The sequence below is a fragment of the Copidosoma floridanum genome, unplaced genomic scaffold, assembly GCF_036245765.1.
Source record: "Copidosoma floridanum isolate Cflo_tuat_1 unplaced genomic scaffold, Cflo_Japanese_pri ptg000007l, whole genome shotgun sequence".
Classification (NCBI taxonomy): domain Eukaryota; kingdom Metazoa; phylum Arthropoda; class Insecta; order Hymenoptera; family Encyrtidae; genus Copidosoma; species Copidosoma floridanum.
Genome location: NW_028321884.1, coordinates 7787909 through 7813838, shown reverse-complemented (window position 1 = coordinate 7813838; position 25930 = coordinate 7787909). Strand labels below are relative to the sequence as shown.

The 25930-nt window shown below is 44.9% G+C and overlaps 1 protein-coding gene across 1 annotated transcript in view; it reads left to right on the top strand.

Annotated features, from left to right (window-relative positions):
* LOC106647442 (dystrophin, isoforms A/C/F/G/H) overlaps window positions 1-25930 on the top strand; it is a 220011-nt gene that overhangs the window by 58118 nt on the left and 135963 nt on the right. The window contains exons 34-37 of the mRNA XM_089588569.1: window positions 4598-4703; window positions 21781-21992; window positions 23077-23231; window positions 23578-23767. Of these exons, the coding sequence (XP_089444695.1) occupies window positions 4598-4703; window positions 21781-21992; window positions 23077-23231; window positions 23578-23767 (663 nt within the window). The remainder of the gene's footprint in view (window positions 1-4597; window positions 4704-21780; window positions 21993-23076; window positions 23232-23577; window positions 23768-25930) is intronic.

The following is a 25930-nucleotide window of genomic DNA, read 5'->3' as shown; positions in this document are numbered from 1 at the left end:
AAATTGCAAAAACTTGGCGTAGCAAAATACGTCGATGTATCACGAGCGCCTTTGAAGAACAAAAAAAAAAAAAAAAAAAAAAAAACTAGTGGCGCGCCAGCTGTGCAAAAATATGCGGACCAGCCGAGAGTTGAGTCTTGGTGTATGTAAATGACCGGACGTATCGTTTATTCGTTGAGCCCTTTTTTTCACGCAACGTGCAAGCACAGCGAGCCGAGGGAAGGTGGAAAGTGCACGAAGCGTGAAAAGCAAGGAGCAAGTGACCCCAGATGACTGAGATGTGAATAAATGATGCGTAGGTGCAGGGGGTGGACGCTCAAAAAGGTCCGGAGAGGATGCGAAGCGAGTTTTAATATTGGATGCTCAGGGGCCAAAGGGTTGTCGTGTCGTGTGTACGTGCAGTAGGGATTGATTCGCTCGCAATTTCGTTAAACTTTTAGTAGCTCGAGGCTCTTGTTTATTTTACTCGATATTAAGGGATAGGTGCGCGATGCGAAATCTGTTTGATCGTCCCTCGTTTGTACATTTTTAATATGTTGCGATTGCATCCTGTGCTGGGCTCTCTAGGCTTTTTATATTAATTTTTACCTCAACGATGGCAAATAACAAAGTTTTTTAATCAACAAAAAATATTTTTATAGATTACAAAAAAAAAACGCTGTAACTTTTTTGTCATAGGTGTTTAAAATTTACGGGGAAAAAATTATAAAAGCTTCGTCACGAATACTTACAATACACGTACTAAAAATGGAAATTTATTATTTTTTTGCCGAAAGTTAATCAACGAGTCAAAAAGAAAATTGCACCTTGCGTCCAGACTACAGTGAATACACAACAACATACTATATGTCGAGCACAGTACGAAGATAATATTTTCTTCTTAAATTGAGGGGATATGCGTATCTCCCAACAAAGAAAAAAAAAAAAAAAAATACCCTTGCACTCTACTATGCGGTCTCGCGTCAGTACCTATACGACCACGTATGCCTGTGCCTACCGTCAGTCCAAATGCGTAGAATTCCACGCGCTTTTCACAACATGCAGTGAATTCAAACGCACCGAGCCGTAAGCCCGATGTACATGATAGGCAACGAAGAGCCGTCGATACATCATACACGTACATCAGTCCGTCCATACGTATAGGCTCTAAATGGAACCATTAATTTCTCTGCGATGTGCTTTGATTGAGAAAACGAGGCTCCCCACACTACCCACACGCCCATTATACTCGCGTACAACAATCATGCCAGCATTGGCCTACGGGTTTATCGAAGGTACAATGGGCCGTGTTTTATTTCCACGCAGCCCCCACCCTCCCGTTGGTGTTGTTCCCCGACTATACGAACCGTAGGACATAAAACAGCAGTATCGTGCCGACAACAGCAACAGTTAAGACTCCGGGAGCAATGTCAAATTACTCACCCGCACGCCGAAAAGGCAAAAGGTATTCGCGCACGAGAAACGAAAGGGGGATCGGCCGTTCCGCCGAACGAGCTCGGGACACGCGAACGAGACCCCTCTCTCTCTCTCTCTCGTAGCTCGTGCTGTATACCCACGTAGTTGTTTCAACCGCGGCCTCTGTAGTTTGTCCTCTGGCGTTAATTACTCGGATTTGTGCTATCTCCTGAGGTGTAATATTTATTTTTATAAACCTCCTTTACAACGAAGTCGCGGGTACGCCAACCAAACGAGCGGCCGTCTTCCTTCCTTCGTTCATTACTTCCTCTTCCGCGCGCGCCCCTCGCACATCATATACGTACATACACCAGGTCTCGGGAGCAACGGCGGATGAAAATGGACTTCATTTCCCCTCGACGTTCTTATCGCGCCTACGCGCCCTTTCCCCGGAATTTTCCGTCTCGTTAGGAACGGGAGGGATGCGCCCACGTGCACACACAGTCACAATGAGATCAACACCACCTCCCCCCCCCTTCCATGCAGTTATATAACCTACCCTCTGGTTTCCAGGGTATGATACGCTGGCTCTCTTCCTGGGAATTAACTAGCCGCCGGGACCTGGGCAGATGTTCTTCCGCTTCCTTTGAGTCTAAAGATCCGCCTGCTTTTGGCTCGTCGACTTTATTTATTTCCCCCCCCCTCTTCTCTTTTGACCTCGCTGCGTGTGTAGTTTCTCGAAAGGTCACGTGGCTGAATGAACTCTTTTATATTCTCCCGACCGATACAACTCGTTTTTTAATTGCAATCGGACGTAGACAACAGCAGCTGTTTGTACCTCAAGAGGAGTGAGAGAGAGAAAGAGAGAGGGAGGGTCGAGTTTTTCATTGCTGTTACTTGTTGGGGTGGTGGTGGTGGGGGTGGAATCGGTTTACGAGGGCAATTAGAGGGCTCTTTGCCCTACGCGGAGACATTACACGGCCATTAGCCAGGACTCGGGCAGAGCCCGTGCTTTTGAAGGGCCGAGACCCTCTCGCAGTCCACCCGAGTTGGTGGGGTTCTTTCTTTCTTGGATTCTTTTGTTTTTGCTCTACCTGTTTAAACAACGCCAGGAATAATTTACCTTCGGAGTCAGTTTTCGTATCATTATCCTTTCCATTCGAGCGCGGGTGGTCGTTTGGAGCCTTTTTACACCTATACCTGTACTGAATATATAGGTGTAACGCCCTGGTGTAAGTCCAAGTGTTGTTTTCTTCTTCTCCGTTGTTGGATGCAAAAATTCATGATTCGTGAAATTTTGGAGGTCGCGTGCTGCAAAAACAAAATTTTACGGACCATCCCCGTTAAATTTTCTCGGTATGATATTTACTCCCTTTTTTTTTACGGGATACGTTGTTTCCGTGTCGATTCCTCGCGCAATCGCATTTCCAGCACCAAAATCACCGGGGAGGGAGATAACGAAGATTAATCAACGGGCGTGGAAATAATTAACCGGCGCAGTTAGCAGTCGATTTTGAAAATTAGATTGCTCGTGCAGTAGGTACAAGTTCATCGAGACTGCAAACTGTTCATTGTAATCGCCACGATGGCTGGAAAATTAAATTTTCATCGCAACGTTTTATTTCAATACATTTTGTTTCATTACTAAACAAGTGTCTCCGGCGTGACTAATGAAAAACATAACATTATACTTTCGTACAAGTTGCCCCTCTCGAAACCTCGTTTACCAAAGTACACGCAACTCACGGCTTGTCCATACCAAATCCAACGAGCACAGATCCCAAAGCAATCCAAAATGCATCCTGTACCACCACCACCACTACCGGTCTTTGCATTTCGTACAGCACACACACACACACACACACACACACACTCAGTCAACTTTGGCTCCCGTTCGTCAAACAATCCGACAAAAGACGGCTCCATCCCCCTTTGGAGGAAAACGGGCACATCCACGTGAACACGTATACCTCGGCAGACTGCACATAATGAAGATCGATGTTTTCGTCCTTGTATACTCGTGGGATTCCACACACATGCATCAACGGCAATTGCACGCACGTGGATTCCCGAAGCGTCTTGAGCCACCAGTCGTGCGTGCATCGGTATATTACGGTGTAGTAACACACGGGCCACAGACAGACAGACAGACGTACACAGCACACGCTACTGCCTATCGATTACCCGAGCGAGAGAGAGTGAGTCCACCCACCCATTCGCTAGTTCCGCGCGGGCGATCGCCCCCCCCCCCCCCCCTAACTACGTACACGTACGTGTACCTACATCGGCATAGCAAGAGGAAAGTTCTACTAGCTCTGCATGCGAGCCACGCCATTCGAGAGCAAATCGCCTGCGTTACTGTATTCCGCGCCTTACCCACCGTGTGAGGGTGTGCATGCTTCTGGCTGGGTGATTTCGTCTCTCTTTTTTTTTTTTTTTTTAACGTAGGTGTGCGTCGAGCCGAGTAAGAAATTGCCCTTTCTCTCGTGTCAGGTATTCTGAGTTTTTCGGACAGATACCCCGCTTTGCACGTAAGAGAGCGAGGGGAGAAATGTTTACGCGATATTCCGAGTTTGGTGTGCCATTTGCATGTACACGGCTAAGCTTCCGCGCGGGGGTGCAGTTTTGCCGTCGAATTAGCGATATCTCTAGCGTATACTTTAGGCAGCTTTTTGTTTTTTCTCTCTTTTTTTTATTTTTTTTTTTTTTTTCGTTGGAATCGCTTAGGAAATGGATATTTAACGCATTCATCGGGCATTTTGGTATGGTTTTACTTTGCGAGTTCCCTTGCCTGTACGCGTTTCTAAAATTCCATTCCACACCACGAGTATCGAGAAATTGAAATTCAATCCAAACTACCTTCGTGGAGAGATCACCTGTCCGATAATTCATACGCAACCAACGTGAAATGTTTCCGCTGTCGATGCTACATGCTGAAAATAACTCGAGCACAATGTTGCACTCGTTATCCTGAGGTACGCGCCTCAAATAATAAACAATCCAATTCATACGAATCATCCAGCTTTTCTAAAAATCTCCGAAAAGCCTCTCGTTGAAATTCCAACGAGTACTCTCTGTTGTTCCCTCCGTCTCCTCGAAACAACCTTAAATCAGTTATCGTGTATACCGTAGCTTTTTTTTTTTTTTTTTCTTCGTCCAATTTGTTATTGTCGATGCTCACGACCTGTGCACGATTTTCCAGACGGTCCTGCGGGAACTGGAGCAGAAGAAACCGCAGCTGGACGAGCTCGTGCACACGGCGGAGAATTTGCGCGCCGACACCAACAGACAGCAGCTACACGGCAAGGGTAAGTAGTATAGATAAGTTTTTGGTCAGACACCACTGTCTTTATACATACGTACATGTAAATGCGCCATAAGCGCCTTACTCGCGAGCCCCTCTATACCTCAGGCTGGTTTAGGACTTTGCGGTCCACCCCGTGTGTGTATATATCTCTGGTGGGGAATTAAACTTGGATCCAAACCATCCATGTTCTGCGTCACTTCAAGTTCAAGGAAAAATCCAGCATCTAACGAATTTCGTGGTCGATGAAGCTCTAAATTTGGCTTTTCAATCTCAATAAAAGCCCATCGATGCAGCCTTGCTTTTATTGCAGTTCCCAGCCAGCCACATCGTTCGAAAGGGCACGTGGGGGAATCCGTACGATACAGCCGTCTAAATCAGGATACGAATCCCCGCGAAATTCCCTTTGAAAATCACGGATGTGTTTCATGCGGCTCGTCAAAAGCTAATCCTATTTACACCAGCGGAATCCACCGACGTTTTGGCTTTAATTTTGCGTTAATATCGCACAATCGGATGATGTTTTTGTACTTTTATCTTGCAAAAAAAAAAAAAAAAAAAAAAAAAAAAAAAAAGCCCGAGAAAAACAACGGAATAGACTTGCCGCGCGACCCACAGTTTGGCCATTATTTTTCGCCCGTTGTACACATTTTCGTATTAACGATTCGCTGCACACTTTCTATACTAGAGCAGAGAGCGAAATAAAAAAAAAAAAAAATAAATAAAAAAAAAAAATGAAACAGCGTGCAGACTCGTAAAAGCTGCTTCGGGCAGCCGGCGCTGCGGCTGTGCATCGGCTCGTTAAGAGTCACCGCTGCCCGGCACTTTTGGCTGTTGATTCAGCCTCCGAAGCACTATAGTAAGCGCGCGCGTGTGTACACGTGCCCCAGCCCTGGCTATTAGTTAAACGATTCCCCACGTGTGTGCTCTCGCCGCCACGTTGAGCCCTTATAATCGCCGATTGTGTCCCCCGCGTTCCCGGCAATACATTCCGCAATTTGATTAGTTCCCTCTGGTTTTTCTTTTTTTTATTTCCTAGCTCTGATGCTCGAAAAGAGTTTTCAAATACGTTTATTTGATTCCGGTGCTTTATTTCTCTTTGGCCCCGACCAATGAGCTGATTAATTTGAAGTAACTTTTCATGCTCGTGCCTTATATATTCATCAATTGAACCGCTTCTGTAATGTGTAGAAGCTTCTTCGTTATAAAAATACTTTGCACGAGGGGTCGTTAACTTTGTTCGTCGAGGAGAGGAGTCTCGTGTGGGTGCGCGTGTCTTTAACGATCGCGGCGAAAATTGAAGTGTCTGGGGCGACTGTTTGCGCTAGAAAATACATATACACGTGAGAGAGAGAGAGAGAGAGGGAGAGAAAAGAAAAGTAGTTCCATGCACTCGAGACTTGTCGCGGTGCTACCACTACTACTCGTCGGGCAGTAATTTTCTCTCCCTCGAGTTTTCGCCATCAAAAAGATACTGCGACTACTCGGCTTGATTTTTCTTTTGGTTAATACAAAGTATCGTGCCCACCGCCCTATATGTTTGCCTGTACGCATAGAGTATTAACGCTCGAGCGGTGGGGAGAGTAAGTTCACAGTCGTACTTGCAGAGGCTCCGCTAATTAGACATGCTAATTACGCATAATTTCCGCGAGGAGGAGGAACCGACTGCAGAGCAGGAGATAGGGAAAATTTTGCGCGTCGCATACCCCACATACTTGCCTTGTAAATATACGTGTGTATCTACACTGATGATATCTTTATTCCGGTGTTAAACTTTACGATGTTCAACTTTCGTAAGATTAAATTTAATTTTTTATCAAGGTGTAACATTGATGTTTCGAAGGTATAGGTGAGCCTTGAATTCAAGGGAAAAATATTAGACAAAATGATTCGAAATTCATGTAGGAGAAAAATTCTCCTTCCAGGTAAAGATCCAGAAAAAGTACAATAATGTTCTCCGAGGCCATACGTCAGAATTTTTCTCTTTTCCTCTAATTATGCAACATTTTGAAATTCCCGATGACTAATGAGCTTCCTCGTGAGCAAAAAAACCATGTATGCCCTCTGTCGAGGGATCACAGGTACGCATCTTATGAAAAAAACAAAAGAAAAAAAAAAATACCAAAAGTAAAAAAATTACGGGAGGATTAAGGAAAAAAAAAAGGAAAAACACGAGCAGTCGAGGGGAGATATTACTTCCTCCAAGTCCACATTAAAGTTTCCCGGCCGCGTGGCGGCGATTTTTCATCCGACAGTTCGAAACTTTATTCCGCGGCTGGCGCTACTTTATTCCTCCAACGAGAAAAAAAATCAACAAAAACAAAAAAAATTCAAAGCGCGTAAGTAAGTCGCGTGGCGCGCGCGAAAAGCCGAGGGCACGAAATGAAATTCCGCGTTGCCCGCACGCGCGCCCCGGTATTAATTGCTCGGCGGCGCTGGTTATCGTATACTTTTTTTTCTTCTTTCTCCAACCCGACTGCCCCACCGTGAAATTAATTATTTCGCAAGAAGCACCGGACACGCGTTAAATTTAAAGCTCTCTAGGCCCGTCCATCCGAGCGTTTGCAATGCCATTGAGAAGAAGAAGAAGAAAAAAAAAATCAACAACAACTTTAAGCGTGCAATTAGAGCAATGCTCGAAAGCAAAGCATGCAAAGCCACCCAATTATCCCTTTACACCGTCCCTGGTGTCCGAAACGGGTGGCACGTGAGCCTCCGTCGGACACGAAAAGTAGCAGAATCACGAGCGAAAAAAAAAAAAAAGGGTGGAGGCGAGAAGGTAGAAAACGAAAAAGTAGAAAAGTGCAGGGTGGAGGGGGGTGGAAACCAGATTTCTCTTTTTTATCGGACTGTTGCGGCATCCGGTCGCGTTCGTTCGTTCACTCGGACGTGGCCTGCCTTCTTCAACGGCACGAGTTCCTCCCTGCCTATCGACCGACCGCGTGTGTGTCCACGTACATATATATACCATTGTCATGGAATTTTATACCTGTGTACGTTGCATGCGCTGTCTTGCGTGCGAGGTGTTTCTCCCCTGATCTTGTGACCCCAGTTTTTCCGTGTCTCACTCTCCATCGTCGTTGCCAATTCGATGCGCGGCCTTGTCCTGCTTGGGTCGCCTGTACCGATGCGCTTTTTGATTTACGTCGCTTGTATGCAGTGAACTCTTCGATAGTCAAAAATTGTAGATCAGACCGATAGTTTTTTCTTTTCGCCCTAAAAGATAAACAAATACGAGAACTGCTTATTTTACACGTTGATAGAAAATAGGATGATGGCGAAAAAACGTATGAAAAAACGGTGAGAAAAATCAAGGCTTTTCCCAATATATACGAAGAGCAAAACTTTCCCTCGAGAGACATGCAAGCCATTCCCTCTTCAGGAAACGAAAAAAGCAAAAAAAAAAAAAAAAAACACTCTCGGCATCCCAAAGGGATAACGAAGTTCGAATCCATGAAAAATTCCGTCGAGTCTCGCTGAGGAAGAGGAGCGCAAGCAGTGGAAGAAGAAGAAGCGAAGCTCCGTAGGTGCGTATATACACGTACCCGCCATCTTTGAAGGCTCCGTGGACTTTGACCATACAGAGGACGACGAGGAGAAAAGGAGGAAGTGAGGAAAAAAAAAAAAAAAACGCCGATGTGCCTTTTCCCCGTCGCGTCGTAAGGAAGAGGCTACGCCTTGGTCGTTTTCCTCTTCTTCTTCTTCGCCTATTCAGTGCTGCTGAACAATGGCGCTGCTCGTCTCTTTCTCTTAGCGCGAAGCTGTATATATATATATATATATATATATATATATATATATATATATATACATATACGTACACACACACACACACATTTACACACTCCCTTTATGCACTCTATACATCTCGGTTACTGTGCTTGGCTTCGTTTTAGATAAAAGTACTGGCTCTTTTTGTCGAGGATCCCTATCGGACTTTCTTTTTTCCCTCGTTTTTTTTGTGTTTTTCGTTTGAATTTTGTTTACGGAGGCTTGGATTATCGCGCTCGCGTGTAATGGAGGGCCCGTTTTTATTGCCGTCTCCGGCCAATTTCGGGCTAGAAATGTACGAGCTGTTGCTTGAGCATAGGAAAAGTTACAGGTTGGTCCATTTGTTTCTGGTTTAATTGAAAAAAAAAGAAAAAAAAAAACAGACTCTTATAAATGTTATTTTAATTGCCACTGAGTGTTGGACCTGAAGTTTTCCAAGTTAACTCAAACCCATAAATTTATTCGTCTCGAGCCTAAGAATACGTCTAGTTTTTTGTAACTGCTGTTATACGCCAGTTTTACGTAACAATAAACACAGCTGGTTTGCATTGAATTTTACGCGGTACACGTCGTGCGATTAAAACCCAACTTTCGATCGATGAATTTTAATTTCCATGATGTTAAATTGATTTCGTGCGAATACGTTCATGTTTTTATAATTTTTCCCTCACTGGGATGTTTTTTTAATTTTTTTTTTTTCATACCATCCATAACCGATAATAATTTTTGATAACATTCTTTTGTTAAATGAAAAATAATAACTGTGTAGCGTGTAGATTAATTTATACATGTAAAAAAAGTTACCACACAAAATGCAATTACATTAAAACTGAAAAAAAATAAATCACCAACCCTGGCTTTGAAGTGATTAGTTGAAAAAATTTCGATAAAGCAGTAGTGGTAGTTTCATCGAATTTACAACTTTGGTAAACAAAGTTTCTCGCCGCTTTGTCCTCAAACACGGTAACCATCAGCAACGTCTGAACTCACTTGGGCATTTTTTTCGTTCCCTACAGCACCACAAATAGAACCTCGAAACAAAATCGATGCAGCTGCTTGCATTCCAAATAGGAGCGTTTCTCTGTGGAAACTTTCCGTGGAGCGTCTCTTTCCCTCCCTTTTTTTTCCTAATACAAAAAGTAGGGGTCATAAATAAAGTAATTTATGCCCGAGAGAGGGAGCGGATGGCTGCTTTGCAGTTCCCGTGGACGAGAGTCGACGTTGATAAATCGCGGCTAGGATTAAACGCGCGTGCTTAGCCGATATCATCGCACTTGATTCTATATACGTGTATATAGTTGCGTGTCTGCGTTTCTTACCAAAGAAATCGGAAAGTTACTAATGTTTACTCGTAACTTTCTTTATTAGATTTGCGGAAACTTTTTCCTTTCCTCACTTTTCTCGGCTCAAGGACTTGCGGGTATTGCACGTTCTTTGGCTGCTGTGTGGTATTTTGTTTTGTTTTAAGCTTTTAGTTGTATTTTCTTTTCCCGTACGGCTGATGACTCGGGCTGACTTTTTGTCCCTCTTCACTTTTCCATTCCTTAAGTTAACACAATTTCACCTCTACAAAGTCCACGTGTTGCAATTCATCATTATTGTCTTGGAAATAACTAGATTTCAATACCTATGCGACAACATAACTTGCAATAATTTCTCCAACAAAACATCGTCACTATTCATGGCTATAAGCAAAAAAAAAGGGGGGGGGGAATAATACGCGAGGGCAAAATTTAACCAGCCACTGGAATCGGCAATAAGCCGTAGACTGGCCATCGGGGTCCATTAAATTTTCAGCCGAACAGCGGGATTCCATTCGATGGACCCTAATCTCGTAATTCGCACCCAGCTGCGTTTTACCCCCTTGAAAAAAAGGGTGGGGAGGCGACGAAACGCTAATCCCATTTCCATTTTACGAATGCAAATATTCTCATTTTCCGCAGAGTAGGTGGTAGCGGGCTCTCCCCGTCGGCTCTTCTTTCCCTCTCTTTTGCCGCATGCGTGGAACTATTTCACCGCTGACGGACGCTACAAGCTCCGGCCAAATGCAGCTTCGATTGACGTTATTACGGCACTGGGCTATACAAATACAGCGGACCGGCGCGTCGACCGAATAACGACCAGCAGCAGCCAGTGCGGGCTGATTGGAGACGATTAAACCCTTTTTTTTTTTTTTTCTTTGGAGGAAGCTCAAATTTCGCTCTTTTGCTTTTGATTACGAGCTCGAAAGGAAGAGGCCCCAAATTCGATTCAACCCGTTGCGTTTACCATAGATCATATATAGAGCTCCTAACGCGTCTTTTCCTGCGCTCAAAGGACCCCTACCTACACGGATGATCTTTTCGGCCATTGTTGACTATACTTTGATCTCTCCATCTCTCCCATCCTTCGCGTTCTTGGGAAAGTTTCTGTAACGCACCGGGTCGGCTTCGAAGTTATAATGAAACAACTTACTCATCCTCGCGGCTACTGCCAGAATGTGTACCAGCACCCGGGAAAGGTGCATGTTTATGGAAATTGATGCGACGACGGGAGCTTCTCTCCGATACTCCGGATTTTTATTAAGTAGCTTACACCGCGGAAGTACGCCTCGGGATAATCAACTCGACGAGAGGAGTTTAACAAACCCGATTAGGGAGACTAATTGACTTCGTCGAGGATCTTGTTTAGCCGAATTAGACCTTTCTTCGTGCCACGACCCATTACGATTACATCGAACCCGGGCACCGAGAGGGGCAAATATTATTCCCAACAAGCGAAATTCAGAGATGAACCAGCACCTTCGTGAACGCGCCCGTACGGCGACCTGGAGTCGAAATTCAATTGGCCGAGGTAAGGGCGCCCCTAAGTATAAGAGGCGGGGGGGGGGGGTGGGGGAGCAGGAGAGATGGGTAAACCGCGAAAACTCAAGAGAGCGGGAGGCTGTGTGCACGTACACGGCTACCGTAGCGTGTAAGCGCGAGTAATTGCGTCGGGGACCGTGGCTGTGGTTGTCGTCGTCTACATTGTCGGGCAGTTGCATCGCCGGAGTAGTTGGGTGTGTGCGTGCAATAGTGCCGCCTCGTCGTCGAGAGATAACGGCTGTGCCCCTATACTTTATCTTGTCGCGTGCCGGTCTGTGGGTTGTCTTCGAGAGGATATTAAGGCGATGACGTCCAACGGATGATGGAGCACGCGTATACCATAGAAATTGATGCCGTGCCGGGCTCGAGTGTTGCTCTTGAGAGAGCTCGGGTGGCGCACGCGTGTGTGTGTATGCATGTACAGGCTTTTGTTTTTTGACGATGGTTTATTATTTGAGCGCCATACGTACGAAGGTGAAAAAAAGGGGGGGCTGCGAAAGGTTTGGGTGGATTAAATATTTTTTCCAACGCTTCGTCACGTCAAACTTGTCACTCCGAGCTCCTTTAACAAAGTTTCACGATTGCCAAAAAAATAAAACTGCCCTTCAAACGCGGTCGCTCCGAAAAACTCCTCGGTAGGCATTTTAAGTAGTAAAACCCGGGTTTGGTCAGACGTCATGAAAAAAAATACCACCTTCATTCATACGTTTTGGAAATCGATCGCTGTCTCTCCGTTTGCTCTACGAAAAGGGGTTCTCTCTCTCTCTCTCTCTCTCTCTCTTATTAATCCCGCACGTTGTTGTGGTAGAAACGGAGTTTCAGAGCATGTTATAATCACCACGAAACTCTAACGCGTACATTGTGCAAACGAAGTATCGCACAAGCTTTATCGCCATCTTTATCGATATTCCAACTGGATCTCCGAGTCAAAGTATGAAGTCCAATTCGTGTAGTCCTACCTCGCGAGCGTTGTACCGCGCACGTGTACTCCAAAGCCTCAATTTCTAGAGACGCGGCTCCATGCAAGTCCGAAACTTTATTATCGCAGCCGCGCCAGCTCGTGTGCTCCAAGAGTCGTTTGCTCGCAAGCAACGGTGTCGGAGCCGAGGCAAAGTTGAAAATCCCCGGGCGTGCACCCTCTCTCTCTCTCTCTCTCTCTCTCTATTCTAGCTAAGGTGAACTCTAAAATTACTCTCGTCAAAGGCAGCCCCACCGTCGTCAGATTCAATCTCGCGTACGGGAAATAAAATTAGGACTATACGCGTAGCTGTAGCACTGGCGAGTAATTAATCGATGATGCACACGTTATAGGTGCCTATAGTACTTTTTTTTTCATAATACACCAATCTAGACGCAAGACCCCCTCGGTAAACACTGGGTGGAACGCCTTCCTCAATAAAAGCCCAGGCCCGATGAAAAGTTCCAAACAAAACGGAGAAAAAAAAAGAGGATAAGTATCAACGCAGCTAGAACGAAACAAAAAAAGAATCGCGTATTCGAGAAGAACAAGGAATAAGGTGAGCTTGTGTTCTCCAAGAAATAATAGAGCTCACGCACAAACGGAACAAATACCGGGTGGCGTGTGCGCGTGCACGGGAGGAGCATCAGACGGGCGAGAGAGAGAGAGAGAGAGGCGCTCCGGCTCCGGACTCTCAAAGAGTGAGCGAGGGGAGGAAGAGAGGAGAGCGAGGGTGGGGGCGGTAGTAGTAGCTGCAGAGAGCCGGTGTGGCGCCGGCGTCGAGGAGGGCTATCACGCGGGAGGAGGGTACACGGGGACAGGTATACACGGGCCTGTGGCCAGTGTGCGCGCGGCCGCTCCCTGTGTCGCGTGCCTGCGTCCATGCACCCCTCGATTGTTGCGTGGGCTTGTGTTGTAGATAACGGAAAAAACACAAACGGCAAATAATAATAGCAGAGTGGATGGTAGTCGCGCTCACCTGACATCGAGATTTTCCGTCCGGTAGTGTGTTATAGCGAGCAGCGCGCACGCGAGAGAACGAGAAGAGGAGGAAGAGGAGGAGGTGGAGAAGGAGATGGGAGGACTACTGCCGCTATCGAGCGGCGCGGTGGTGCCGGCAGCAGTGTTCGCCGGCAGCGGCCCGACGACGACGACGCTCGAGCCACCGGCTTGTTATTCCGCGTGCATCGAGCCGCTCTGTTTTCCATCGTGCTCCCATCTGGGGCTGCTGCCACGAATGGATCCTAATTTGACCGAGGTGTTCAACAACTGTCGAAGGAATACTGCCGTCGCGTCTCTTATTATTATTATTTTTTCTTTTTTTACTCGCGCACAACGAACAATAACAGCATAAGTTCAGCGGTACCACCATCGTCAACATAATTATCTCGTCCCGAGTGCACCGTGAACTATCCAGTGAAAAGCGGAATGTTTGGCGTGTCGCTTAATCCGGATACAACGAGGCCGGCTTATTACGCGCTCCGCGAATTGTTGTGCGGCTCTTCATTGTGCTCGCGAGTTGATTAACGCAAGCACGGAATGTGTATAAACAACGAATGGGTAGTGCCATGTATTAGTTTTGTTTTTGGCGTGTATGTATTATTAATACGACACGTAACGCGCAATCAGTAAAAAAGAATAGTGGCAGCGGTGCTCTGGCGACGTGAAAATTGAAGGAGCAAACGATTCGACGACAGAGTACGAGGAAAAAAAAAAAAAAAAAAAAAAAAAAGAGAGAGAGAAGGGCCCTCTCGAGAGCGAGCGCAGTCGTCAGGCTCGAGGACGCGTGTACGTGCACGGTACACGGAGGAGGCTCGAAAGAGCGACTGAGCGAGTTTCCCCGGGAATTAATTCTTCCGTGTCGTGGGTGGCTCGAGAGAGCCTTGAGAGACTCGGTGTCGCGGCCGTCGAGTGATTCCAGTCTCTCCCTCTCTTCGTCTGCCCCCTTGGTGTGCGCACTCTTTCTTGTCCTTCGCTACTGCGCACGTGGCGGATGATGTACTTTTTTTGCATCAGCTGATACATCGGACGCTGCCTTTTTTTAAATTGTTTTTGCTTGCAACGAGAAAAGAGAAACAAACAAGGGAGAAATGGTCTGCGTTACTTGTTGCTCGTGCGCGGGTGTACGGGGGTGAAGATTTTTCGCTAGTGGGCAGCCCCCTTTCGGGAGGACCTCTTCGCAAAGGAATCGATACGTACTTGTTGCTTGTTACGCCGGGGCTTTTGTTGGCTCACCGCGTCCAATTGGATTATAAAAGTGCATTGTGCCGCTGCGAGGAGCTTGGGCGCGACAGGACTCCCGGGGACAGTAGGTGCTGAAAGTCAAGGTGCTGCCCTTTGTCTTTGGCTGGTCGTTCTGTGATATCATGTACTCGAAAGAAAATAAATACTTGTGGTCTTGGACGTGTGATACAAAAATATCATCGATTCATCGTATGTGTTCAAAGTGACTCGAGGAAGGGAGTCGTCGGATTTTTCGCTGTTGAAATAATGATTTATCGACTCGTCGACCCCAAAGACTGTTTATCGATAAAAAAAAAACGTTGACTAATTTTACTTCGATTTTAATCAACGATTCGTATCGTACGCACACACCGTTCAGTATCGATTGGTGCTTTTTCATTAAAATCTCATTATTCATAAGGGAACCAAGTATCAATTGTGGTATTTATAAAACTCACAATTTTTGTAACTCACATATATATATATACACAATTGTATCGCTGAAAGTATCAACACCGAAGAAACGTCCCTGAAACGGATCGATCAATAATAGCAACACATAATATAAACACAAATACGCTTACTATATGTATTATATATATGTAATATCGACAACGCAATAATACCAGTGTGTCTGCGAGTCACTCCTCTGTAATCATCTCCTTACTACAAACACTGTCAAAGTGTAGCGCGTGGATACACGACCAAAGCTCGAGGCAATAATCACGGAAGCGAACTGTTTGAGGATCAACGCGGGAACAAGAAGCGCTGCTGTACTCGTTGATCCACACCTACTTTACTCAGAGTTAGGTAAACGCTTTGAGGTGGAAATAAAAAAGGGATCGATCGAGTGCACAAAGAACCGCCACTTTTGTGGATTATTATTATTATTATTATTATTATTAAAAGCCCGAACTGCAAAGTGCGCTTATTTCACGCAAAAGGAGGGAGAATAGGTTCCCGAACTCTGCACCCACGCTTTGATCTCGACACGGCGGAGGATTTTCTGTTTGAAAAAGGAAAAAAAAAAAAAAAAAATCTGCTTTACTCAATCCAGCCGGTCTAGCTTTGTGCTTTTCCTGCTCCGTACGTGGATACGGAGACTCTCGATGTCGCTGCTTTAGTTGTGAAGATCATACATTTGCATACGTAAACTGCCTGTCGAGCGTACGAGTTGCTCAAAATATACATACATACGTACATACAAAACACACAAGACTGCACGAGCTTTGACAATCGCTTCCGCTGTAATCGCACCTGAAACGTTAAGGAAAACATTTATTGTAACCAAGTGATATTTTATACAGTATAGAGGCATTTAAAGAGTCATTGAGGAAAGTATGTGTCGTGAAACAGCACCAATCTACACTACTTGTATAAGTCTTTCTTACCATTAGGAAAAAAAAATTATAGAAATAATGGCACTTGAAACGAAGAGTTAGACCATCATATCGGCATCGGTAAAATCAACCCTTAAGGAAAGAAGTAAAAAATGTCACGGCGCAACTCGTTCCAGCACCTAGAAAACGGCAACAGTCCGTCCCAGTCGCCCCACCGACCGCATCCCCACGAGCGCACCGCGTCCATAATGCGGCCACCGGACATCCAGCGACCGGTGCCCCTGCCTGGCCTAGCGGGCTCGGGAACGCGATCGCTGCACGGCAGTCCCTTGCACGTGGCCGGCCATCCGGCCATGCACGGCTTCGTCAACCCCCTTGGACCCTCGGTCTTGGCCCACGGATTGCCACCCATGGCTGGCATACCTCTGCAAACTGGACCGCATTCGCCCAACGCTAGACAAGGTATCTCTGTCTTAGGAGAGACGTGGGTTTTCTTGTTTTCATGATTACAGCGATGGGTACGATGCGAACATTTTTGGCGCGCCCGTCTTCGTTTTTGGTGTTTGTTGCATGACATCATTCAAGGGATGATAATTGTTACACTCTGTATTTTAGTTAAAATCAGCGCTAGTACCATTGAAGAACAGCACACCCACCTTATCTCTATTTTTGCGCGTAAAAGTCGAGTATTTTTTTTTTTTTTTTTTTTTCTGTTTTTCTAAAAGGGAAAACACACCGAGACGAAACAAAACGAAAACTTTTATTATTTTCCTTTTTCGGCGCGAACACGGCAGCGCAAGAGTTTTTAGAGCTGGTTTTAAAAGTAAACTTTGAGTCTGAGAGCACCGCGACGTAAAATCGCGGGTCGGGAAAAGTTGAAAGTAGAGGAAAAGGTGGCGTAATGGAAAAGTGAAAGTACACGGTGCGGTGCACGTCTATCAAGCTCGCGCGTATCTCTCCGGGCGCGGTGTTAATGAAAATTTATTTTCAACTTCCCGAAAGTTGGAACTTTTAATTAATTCGAATGACGAACAACACGGCAAGTAGAACGAGACGCGGAAAGCACACCCGAAGCACTCTTGTTACCAAAATTCGATGTAGTATAACTGTACATACCGTGCAAGCACGGGATAGGAAATAAGCTCTAATAGGGGCATAGATACGCATTAAGGAACGTACGAATGGGGTAGGTATAGAAAATAAGCGGAAATTGTCTCATGCCCGACATGGGCTTCGTTAAGGTCTATTCCAAGTTTTTAATGGCCGTATATTACAGCAGCACGTGCTGGCTCGTGTATTTACCAAGCTCACATACGTGCGCCACCTCACGCAGTCGATTGTCGAGAGGGGGTTGTTTCTTGCTCGTTTCGACGTATAGCTGGGGCCATCGATTTTGAGGTTCGCCGCGGTTATCGGGTCGCACGCGTTTTCAGGAGGGTTATGGGAAGCCTCGTTTGCAGGAGGTTGTTGACTCGGTACATGCGTGGTATATACATTATACGCTTTTAGGGACCATGTGTCGCGGAAACGGGATCTTAATGAAAGTACGGCAATGCGAGGCCGACATACCGCGACGAAATGCCTTTGCGAGCGCAGTACACCGGAATTTAATGGAATTACATTCTCGTGATTCGAGCGTACTGTCACAGCGCTTACTCCGTGGCAGGTCAATTTTGCTGCCATGGTAAAAAATTCCTGTGTCAGAGATTAGGATACTGCGATCACTTGTCCAAAATGTTAATCAGACTTTGAGATTTTTGCTCAAACGATGCTACCTGGATGCTAGTGCTTGAGCAAGAAGATAGGAACTCGGGAGCACTTTGATTTGTGAGCCAAATAATCCGTACAACTTCAAACTTGCAAGCGTAGATACGCGAGCTTGAGAGTTAATTTTGGCCAGAAGTGTCGCGATGGACTCCCCTTACATCCCGTACAATCAACCCTCGTAATTTTCCACGAAATCAAATAACCATTTGGCTCTCCCCCTATCTCTTGCGTTCGCGACAAGTGTAACCGTAGCAGTGACGATTTACTGATCTGACGTACACAACGAGCATGTAACGTGTGAGTGAGCCAGAGCACAAGGTATCGACCGCTTATTATTATTGTATTTATCATCATCATCATCGATTAGAGGGCAAAGGGTGTTCAAGTGCAAAGCGAACGAGAATACAGGAGAGGGAGACTGAACTATATCTCGAGTGTGGCGATAAGCATCGTCTTCGTGCCTTTCTGATTATCGCACCGAAGGGCGGGTGGGAGGGGGTTAATGAGGTTATTCACCCGGTCCGCATGTATAATTTTGCTTCGACCCGGACCGCGACTTAACTTCCGGGACAATGGGCGACGTCGTACAATCGGCATACCGTGCGGGAGGGTACAGGAGTGGACGGAGGATTATTGGAATCGCTAAAAGGAATAGAGGAAGGAGTGGGTGGGGGCTGAGGGTTTTAATGCGATTAGATCCTGCGCACAGCAGCAGCCCAAGAGAGAACCGGGTTTTGCCTAAGTGTTACTCCGTTAAGAGGATGGGGTAAGGGTAAAGTAGAGAACGTGGGAGGAGAAGGAGATTTAATTATGACATACGTGTGTGCATATCGAGTGGGTGGTCTGTTTGACGTGCGGGTTTGATAGTTCCTTCGATAAGGAGATAACTCCACAATTGAACTTTATTCTTTTGAAGGATCATGTTCCATTGATTGCGGACCATTGTCGACATGAGCAAGTAATGCCGATAGTCTTTTATTGGTTCCCTTAGCGCTGAATGAACAGATGATTTTAGTGATAGGCCATGCGTTTATTCAGGGGTGTGTGAATAGTTATTTATTCGGCTTATATACTGCTTGTGAGTATTTCATAAAACTTTTTCTCTTACGTACTTGAAGAAAAAAATTATTCTTTTTATTATTAAATACATTCGATGAATGCTAAGCATTTAATTTAAGTGATAAACAGTACGTTTAGTCAGACTCGTATAAAAAGTCATTTGTTTGGCTTGCATTGCTAAAGATTGTTTCAAGTAACTTTTGCTCTTATATATGAAGAAAAATAATTCTTCTCGCCACTCTAAAATATACTCAATGAACGTGGAGATGTGATTTCAGTGATAAACCGTACGTTTAGTCAGACTCGCATGAAAAGCCATTTATTTGGTTTATACTGCTTATAATTGTTCCAAATGAGTGCTTTCCCCCTACATCTCAACACTATAAAATGTACTCGATGAACGCTGAGAATATTATTTGATAGTAGTAGTGATAAGCCTGATTTCAGTGATAAACCATACGTTTAGTCAGGCACACCTAAAAATCGTTTATCGGGCTCGCACTGCTCATAAAAGTTGGATTGAAAAGTAATTCTCGCCGCTAGCTTTATTATTTCGGGACAATACAGAGAACTTTTTTAATAGAAGGCGTACACGTAAATTTCGTGTTCTAATACTCCTTCGCTGCTCCCATTTAAAATATTTGGGACAACATCTCGGGGCAACCTATTGCCTGACGGACAACGACGAACAAAAAAAACTTGTACAAAGCAAAAGAAAAGACCAGAAGGAAGTGCGGGGAGCGAAGAAAGGCGAGTGCATCGGGCAGGCAGGCGAGCGAGCGTCATTCACAAACTTTTCTTTCGAGGCTGCATCCGTACACCAGTACCTGGGGGAGCTTGCGTCTAGAATAGAAAGGGGATCCCCATGAATATTTCATGCCTTCATTTCGCACGCTCCCCAGTACAGTATAGAAATGCGTACGCCTTTTATTCTTCCTTTCCATTCTGTTTTTTTTTTTTCCTTTCCTCCATACACGTTAAGAAAAGAGAGAGAGAGAGAGTAAGAATGAAAAAAAAAAGAGTCGCTCATTCGATCTATGCAAGCAAAGGGGAGTGAGTTGTAATAGGCGAAAAACAGTTCGTTGTTTCAAGCCGCGAAACTTAGCCCGACTCATGCGCTCGAGTGCTCGCAGAGAAAGAGGCTTTCTTTCTTCCCCCTGTACTCTCGTCCTTTTCCGTCGCAGACATTCTCTCGGGGGCTACCTCCTCTCTCTCTCTCGGTTGGTTTTTTTTTTTTTTTTTTTTTTTCTTTGCATTGTTCCTGCATCTTTCCCTTTTTCTTTTGTTTTTGGTGGTGGAGGGAAGAGAAACGGCGAGGATGGGAGTGAGCTTGATTGCTCGCGTGGATTAGGTGTACAATTAGCCGGGAGGATGCGGTGTTGAGTTGCGCTATCTCCTCTCGGGTTTCTTCCTCCTGTCTTGCGGTCTCGTTTGGGAAATCAAGCTCGTTTCGACACCGTGGTTTTGCACAGCAACTTTTTTTTTTATTCAAGAAAACATTTGGTTTTTCAAAAGCGTAGCTTCCCACTGGAAACTCATCTCAAAGGTGTCCAACTGTTTTGCACGCGAATGTCGATCGTCCTCGTCAATCGTCCACCCAATGTAAAACGTCACGTTATCGCTCTTAACTTTTGTTGGCTCGTTCGTTCTAAAACTGTAGTCTCCGAGTTTTTGATGGCGTTCGATTTTCTATAGAGTGCCAGGGAGGAAGTGTTCAGAGGGACTGCAAACTCACGCACTTACGCTTCGCTTTGAAATCCATCCATTTCCGAGGCCCGTACTCCCGCTCCGTCCCACGAGTATGTATGTACGTGTCGCGTCACGCGCCAAAGCGAGTCGTGATTAATGGCCCGATACATTAGTATTACGCTGGCATTTCACGGGCGTCCGCCTCCGCTTGCGATACTGTCCTTTTCAAGCTATTCTTCTTTTCTTTTTTCCTTTTTCGTATTATCTTTTTCGTTTGATGTTTTGATTCAGTTTTTTTTTTTTTTTTTTTTTTTTTTTTTCATACGTTGGGAGGTGGAAAATGCCGGGAGGCTACGAAGCGGATAATTAGAAGGTACGTGGCGAGCGTGGAAAGTTTGACAATGGAAAGTTTTTCGCGGAGTCAGTTACGCGCGGAGAGTTCGTTGTAGTGGTATACGGTTTCGAGCGCAACCTGTTATCAAAATGAAGTTTTTTATTCATGGAATGACGAATAAATGTGGAAATCGTATAATTATCGAAAGCAAATAAAATTTTTCTGTTTGCACAGTGTTCTATCGTTCGCTGCACAATTGGGAGTCCATCGATGTTTTTCTTCTAATATATTTTCGATGTAGTTATGAAGGTACTCCAGATATCATTAAATTTTCAACTTTCGTGTACGATTAAAAACTTTGTCAAATAATTTTTCAATTTAACTTTTCACAGTATTATATAAACTAAAGAATCGACTCACACTTTTCAGATTAAAATGAATTTCTTCAACCCCTATAATCACATACGAAGAATGAGAGTTTATAATTTTGATGATTTGTTTTTCTTGTTGGATTTTCAATTAATCTCGCTAGAGTCAGTTACTGTGAAATGATAAGTATGCGTGTTAGATGCTTTGTACATGCAGAAATGTGTTAATTAATTATTGTAAATAAAATGAAGAAAACTTAAAGGTATCCTAGCTATCACCGATATACTATTGTGTAGATAAAGGAACAGTCAAGCTATACCTTGAGTTCTATAGTACATTGACACCAATTCTAACGAACGAACGCTTGAAATAGTTTTTGCTTACGTCTAACGCGAAGTGCATTCCACTCGTCGCTCACATACTCTGTGCTAACACTTGGGCGTATCATTTTAAATGCATCACTATCGACCAACTGGTTTTACGTAAAGTACTCGATCCTTATACATGCTGTATTATATTTGTAGCTCGGAGAGTCCCTTGTCAAAGTGTATTTTTATATTTCAACAGTACTAATTTTATTGATTTCGAAGCGGATCTTAATTTTATTGAAAAAAAAAAAAAAAAAAAAAAAAAAAAACACCACTCACTCGATCTACACTAGCACAAATAGTGCCACTGTAGTAACCACGAGTAGCACTACATCACGATGCGAATGTGTTCTGTTACAGTGACAAAGCTGCGCGAGCACTGGGACGAGACGAATTCGAAAGTGATGCAGCGTAAAACACAGCTGGACGCGATGCTGGGCGACAGCCAGCGGTTCGAGGCCAAGCGCCAGGAGGTCGAGGTCTGGCTCTCGAGAATGGAGACGAAGCTCGAGCGTATGCGCTCAGTTGGACATACGGCCGATGTACTCGAGGCCCAGCTGCGAGAGCAAAAGGTAAGGGGGTTTGAGGAGCTCACGTGTCGAGAGGAGGGGTGTTGTGAACAGGACGAGAACTGACTCTCTAATGGGGGGTAGGTACTTATCGATCAAAGAAAGTGAGGGTTCAAAATGATAGTGCTTCCAGTTTATACCCTACTCTCCACTATTTATTCATTATAGTGCTTAAAGGATGGGGGACAATTAAGTGGATCCACTTTTTTTAAACATTTTTTTTTCTCAAATTGTTCATTCATTCCTAATCCTTGTAATATTATTATAAGGGTGAGGTAGAAAATGAGCGCCCATAAATGCGATTCAATGAAAAAATTCCCAATGCAGCGTGTGATGAAGAAATGAGGTATCCTTTTCCCACCCCCCCCCCCCGCCTCATATCGCTCGCATTGAATCAACTTTGTTCCCTTTTTCTGTACGTTTTTTTCCTTACGCTTTTACGTCGCAGCATTTCATGATGTTCGCGTCTTATAAATTCGATCAGAAGCCACTCAGCCCATGCACACACAAAAAAAAGGATGAGCGAAAGAGTACCTGACGCTAGTACGCGTACACTTTGGAAAAGGGAAAAAAGTTCCATTCGACAGACAGGGCTCTTCCGCTCCTTTTTTTTTCCTACGATTCCCCCTTCATGGATGACGTTTTCACGTGAAAAGAGACCCCTTTTCTTTTTATCGACTCGTTTTCTTCGCAGGAAGGGAATCCGAATAGCTGGTGATATCGCGAGGTTGATTCTTCTCCCGTCGTAAAACGGGAATCGACTGTCAATCGAACTCTCGGGTAAAAGGTCCGGAGATACCCATCTCTACCTCCGACGAAGCTAATCACCCGGGGGTCATTATTCAAGGTTTCATTAGCGACAATATTCCCCGGTGATTTTTTTCTCATCCTTTTTTTTTTTTACATCCAAATGAATCGTTACCGATACGTTTCGCCAACGCTTAAAATACGGCGTTCAATTTTTGATTTTCCCCTCTTCGAAAGAAGTCAGGCAGCAAAACTGGTTAATATAAGGCAAAAATAGTTTAAATAAAATCGACACGTGCAAGAGTCAACCTTTGATTTGTCACTTGTTTGTCCCCCGTAGTCATTCCACGCCGAGCTGCACCAGTACAAGCACCAAATCGAGCTTTTCAACTCGCTCACGCAAAAGCTCATAGCGGTCTACCAGCAGGACGACACGACGCGCGTCAAGAAACTCACCGAGACGATAAACCAGCGTTACAACAATCTCAATACCAGGTAAGATGTATTTCTCAAGTACACATACACCCGATTGTCTGTAGAGAGGATTGCTCCTACTCTCTGCAGGAATGCTTTCCTTTTGAATGAGAATCAAGAGGATGGGGGGACAGAGAGAGCTTTCGAGCTCGAGATATTGGGGTCGTCAATGAATGGATTACTTAACCGCTGGAGGACTCCAGGGGACTAGTTGGGAGGGGTGCACATGTGGGATGCGAGAGATGGGGGATTTAATGGAGACGGGGAGGTCGTGCGCGATAACGTGAATTGTTCGTGGAACGTTTCAAACTCGGGATTCAAGTTTCATCGTAACTCGGTCGTATGACATGCTTCTTATGCTTCGCAGCATCATCAATCGAGGCAAGCTGCTCAACTCGGCAATGAACTCGCTGCACAACTTTGACCGTTCTCTGGACAAGTTCCTCGCCTGGCTGAGCGAGGTCGAGTCGTCGACGGAGACACTCGAGGTCGAGGCTGATCGGCTATGCGGACGCAGGGATCAGCCTGCCATCGCTCGGGCCCAGCTGCAGCTTAAGGTAAGCCTCTGCTTTTTGTGGAATCGATTGTGAAGATGCTGCTGATTTATTGTAATGTATTGTAAGCTCGCGTATTTGCTCGACCGCCAAAGACTTTGGCCTGATATTTATGGAATACGGAGACATGAAAATCATGGAGAGGGAGGATAGCTTTTATTACGTTAACGGTATGATCAGTAGCACCGTTGTTCTCCAAAAATTACTAGTACCTGCTCTATCGACTAATAAATCTTTAGGAAAACAAAACACTGAGTAATGTGCTTTATTATGCGGCACGTAATGAGTTACTTTTTCGTCCGTCTGACCGTTTACTGATTCGTTCCACTTGTTTTGGCGAACAAAAAAAATCCCACCGTTTGAAATATTATAATTGAGTGCCGCGTGTGTTTATACGCTAATAATCTCAACTGACTGACTTTCATATACATAAATTAATTAATTTTACTCCCAGTCTTGCATTACTTTTATGGCTTGCTGCCCGACATAACTGGAATAAACGGGGAGCCAGCAGGAATTATGATTCTTCGAAATATAATTTTTACGACCAGCTGTTTTTCGCTAAGAATTTCAATCAAAATTTTTTGAACCATAATGGAATTCCTCGAGCATTCAATATTCGCATAATTGAAAGAGATATTTTGTTTGGCTTATGGTAGTTTTTTTTCTTTTCGTTCCGATTTAATGGGAAAAAAAAAATTTTAAGAACTACTTTAAATGAATTTAATGTTTGTTTGAATGCTGCGAAATGATCCCGTTCCCTTGGCAGAACAAATTTTTTCCCAAGGTAAAACTAAGCATCTTAAATCATGGTGAACGAGAAAACGAGGTAAAGCAGCGTACGGTATCCAGGTATAAATTTCCATGCAGCGGACCCGCACAAAAGCCATTACATAATTATTTTCCAAAGCAATACTTGTCAACCTCTTCCTCTTCCTCTTTTATACACCGTTTCGTGGTACGTATCCTCCCTCCGTTTTTTCCTGTTCCCTTTCCTTGGCTACACACAGGCGAGTATAGCTCACACCGATCGATAGCTCCATAAAAATGGCTTGCCACTAAAGGTACAGCGTAACTCCGGTGGCGCAAAAATTATGGAAAAAAGTGTTCGCTCGCTTGCGTAAATCACTCGTGCGCTCGAAATCCCGTCCACTTTGGCGATCGAGGGACGAGAAACGCGTCTTGCACCGCAGCGGGAAACGACGGCCACCACATCACTGCACACGGTTTTTTCTCCCGTTTGACCATCGATTTTTCCACAAACTCCTAAAAAGGTTATACGACCCGGAGTATGGCTGTGAATATTTTCACGCTGCGCGTGTTTGCGTTGGCGATCGTGTGTTTTCATACCGGCCGACTGGAGCAGTTGCTCCAGTTGAGCCGCAAAAAATAATACCGCATACCTTTCGTGGCGAGTAAATATTTTCAAGAATTTTAATACCTCCCGCCCAGATTACTCCCGATGGCCCAATGAAAACGGTAAAAGGGAGAATCATAACGACCTCTCGGATGAGAAATAGTCCCGATATTAAACGTTCCGTCACGTCCTACGGGAGGACAATTCGACCCGATGGAGAAAAATTCCTCCGAGTTCTCGGCCTGAATTTTTCCGAGGCAATCATTGCGCCCGCCCTTCCTCTCGGATATTGTGCCCCAAAGCCCCTCCCTTCGCCTACATTTGTATAAAAAAATATCCGTCACGGGGCACAGCCCCACTCTGAAATTTCGTTCGCATTATCCTCGTCCGTAGCGTAGTAACAGTTACGTAGGGTATTGGGGCCGTAAACAGGAGCGCGCCATGAAATTCAGATTAGCCCGATCAAACCTTATACTCTTCATCATATCGTCGTTCCGATGATCCTCTTATCTTTCTTTTTGTTTTTTTTTTCCTTCTCTCGCGGTGTTCGAACGCTATGGGGCCTCGAGGGAGGAAGTTATGTCGCCAGGGCTCGGAAGTTTGTTGCGCAAGAGAGTTGGGGAGAGGATAAACGATAATCGACGCCGACGCGACGAGGAGCAAAAAGGAAGGAAGCTCTCGCCGAGGGTATTGTCCGCGTGGGAATTGGAAATTGACCGCTGCTGCTGCCTCTTGTCTTGGCTTATCTTTTTATTTTGGTCGGGAGATTTTTTCTTCATTCTTTTTCCTTTTTTTTTTTTTTTTTTTCA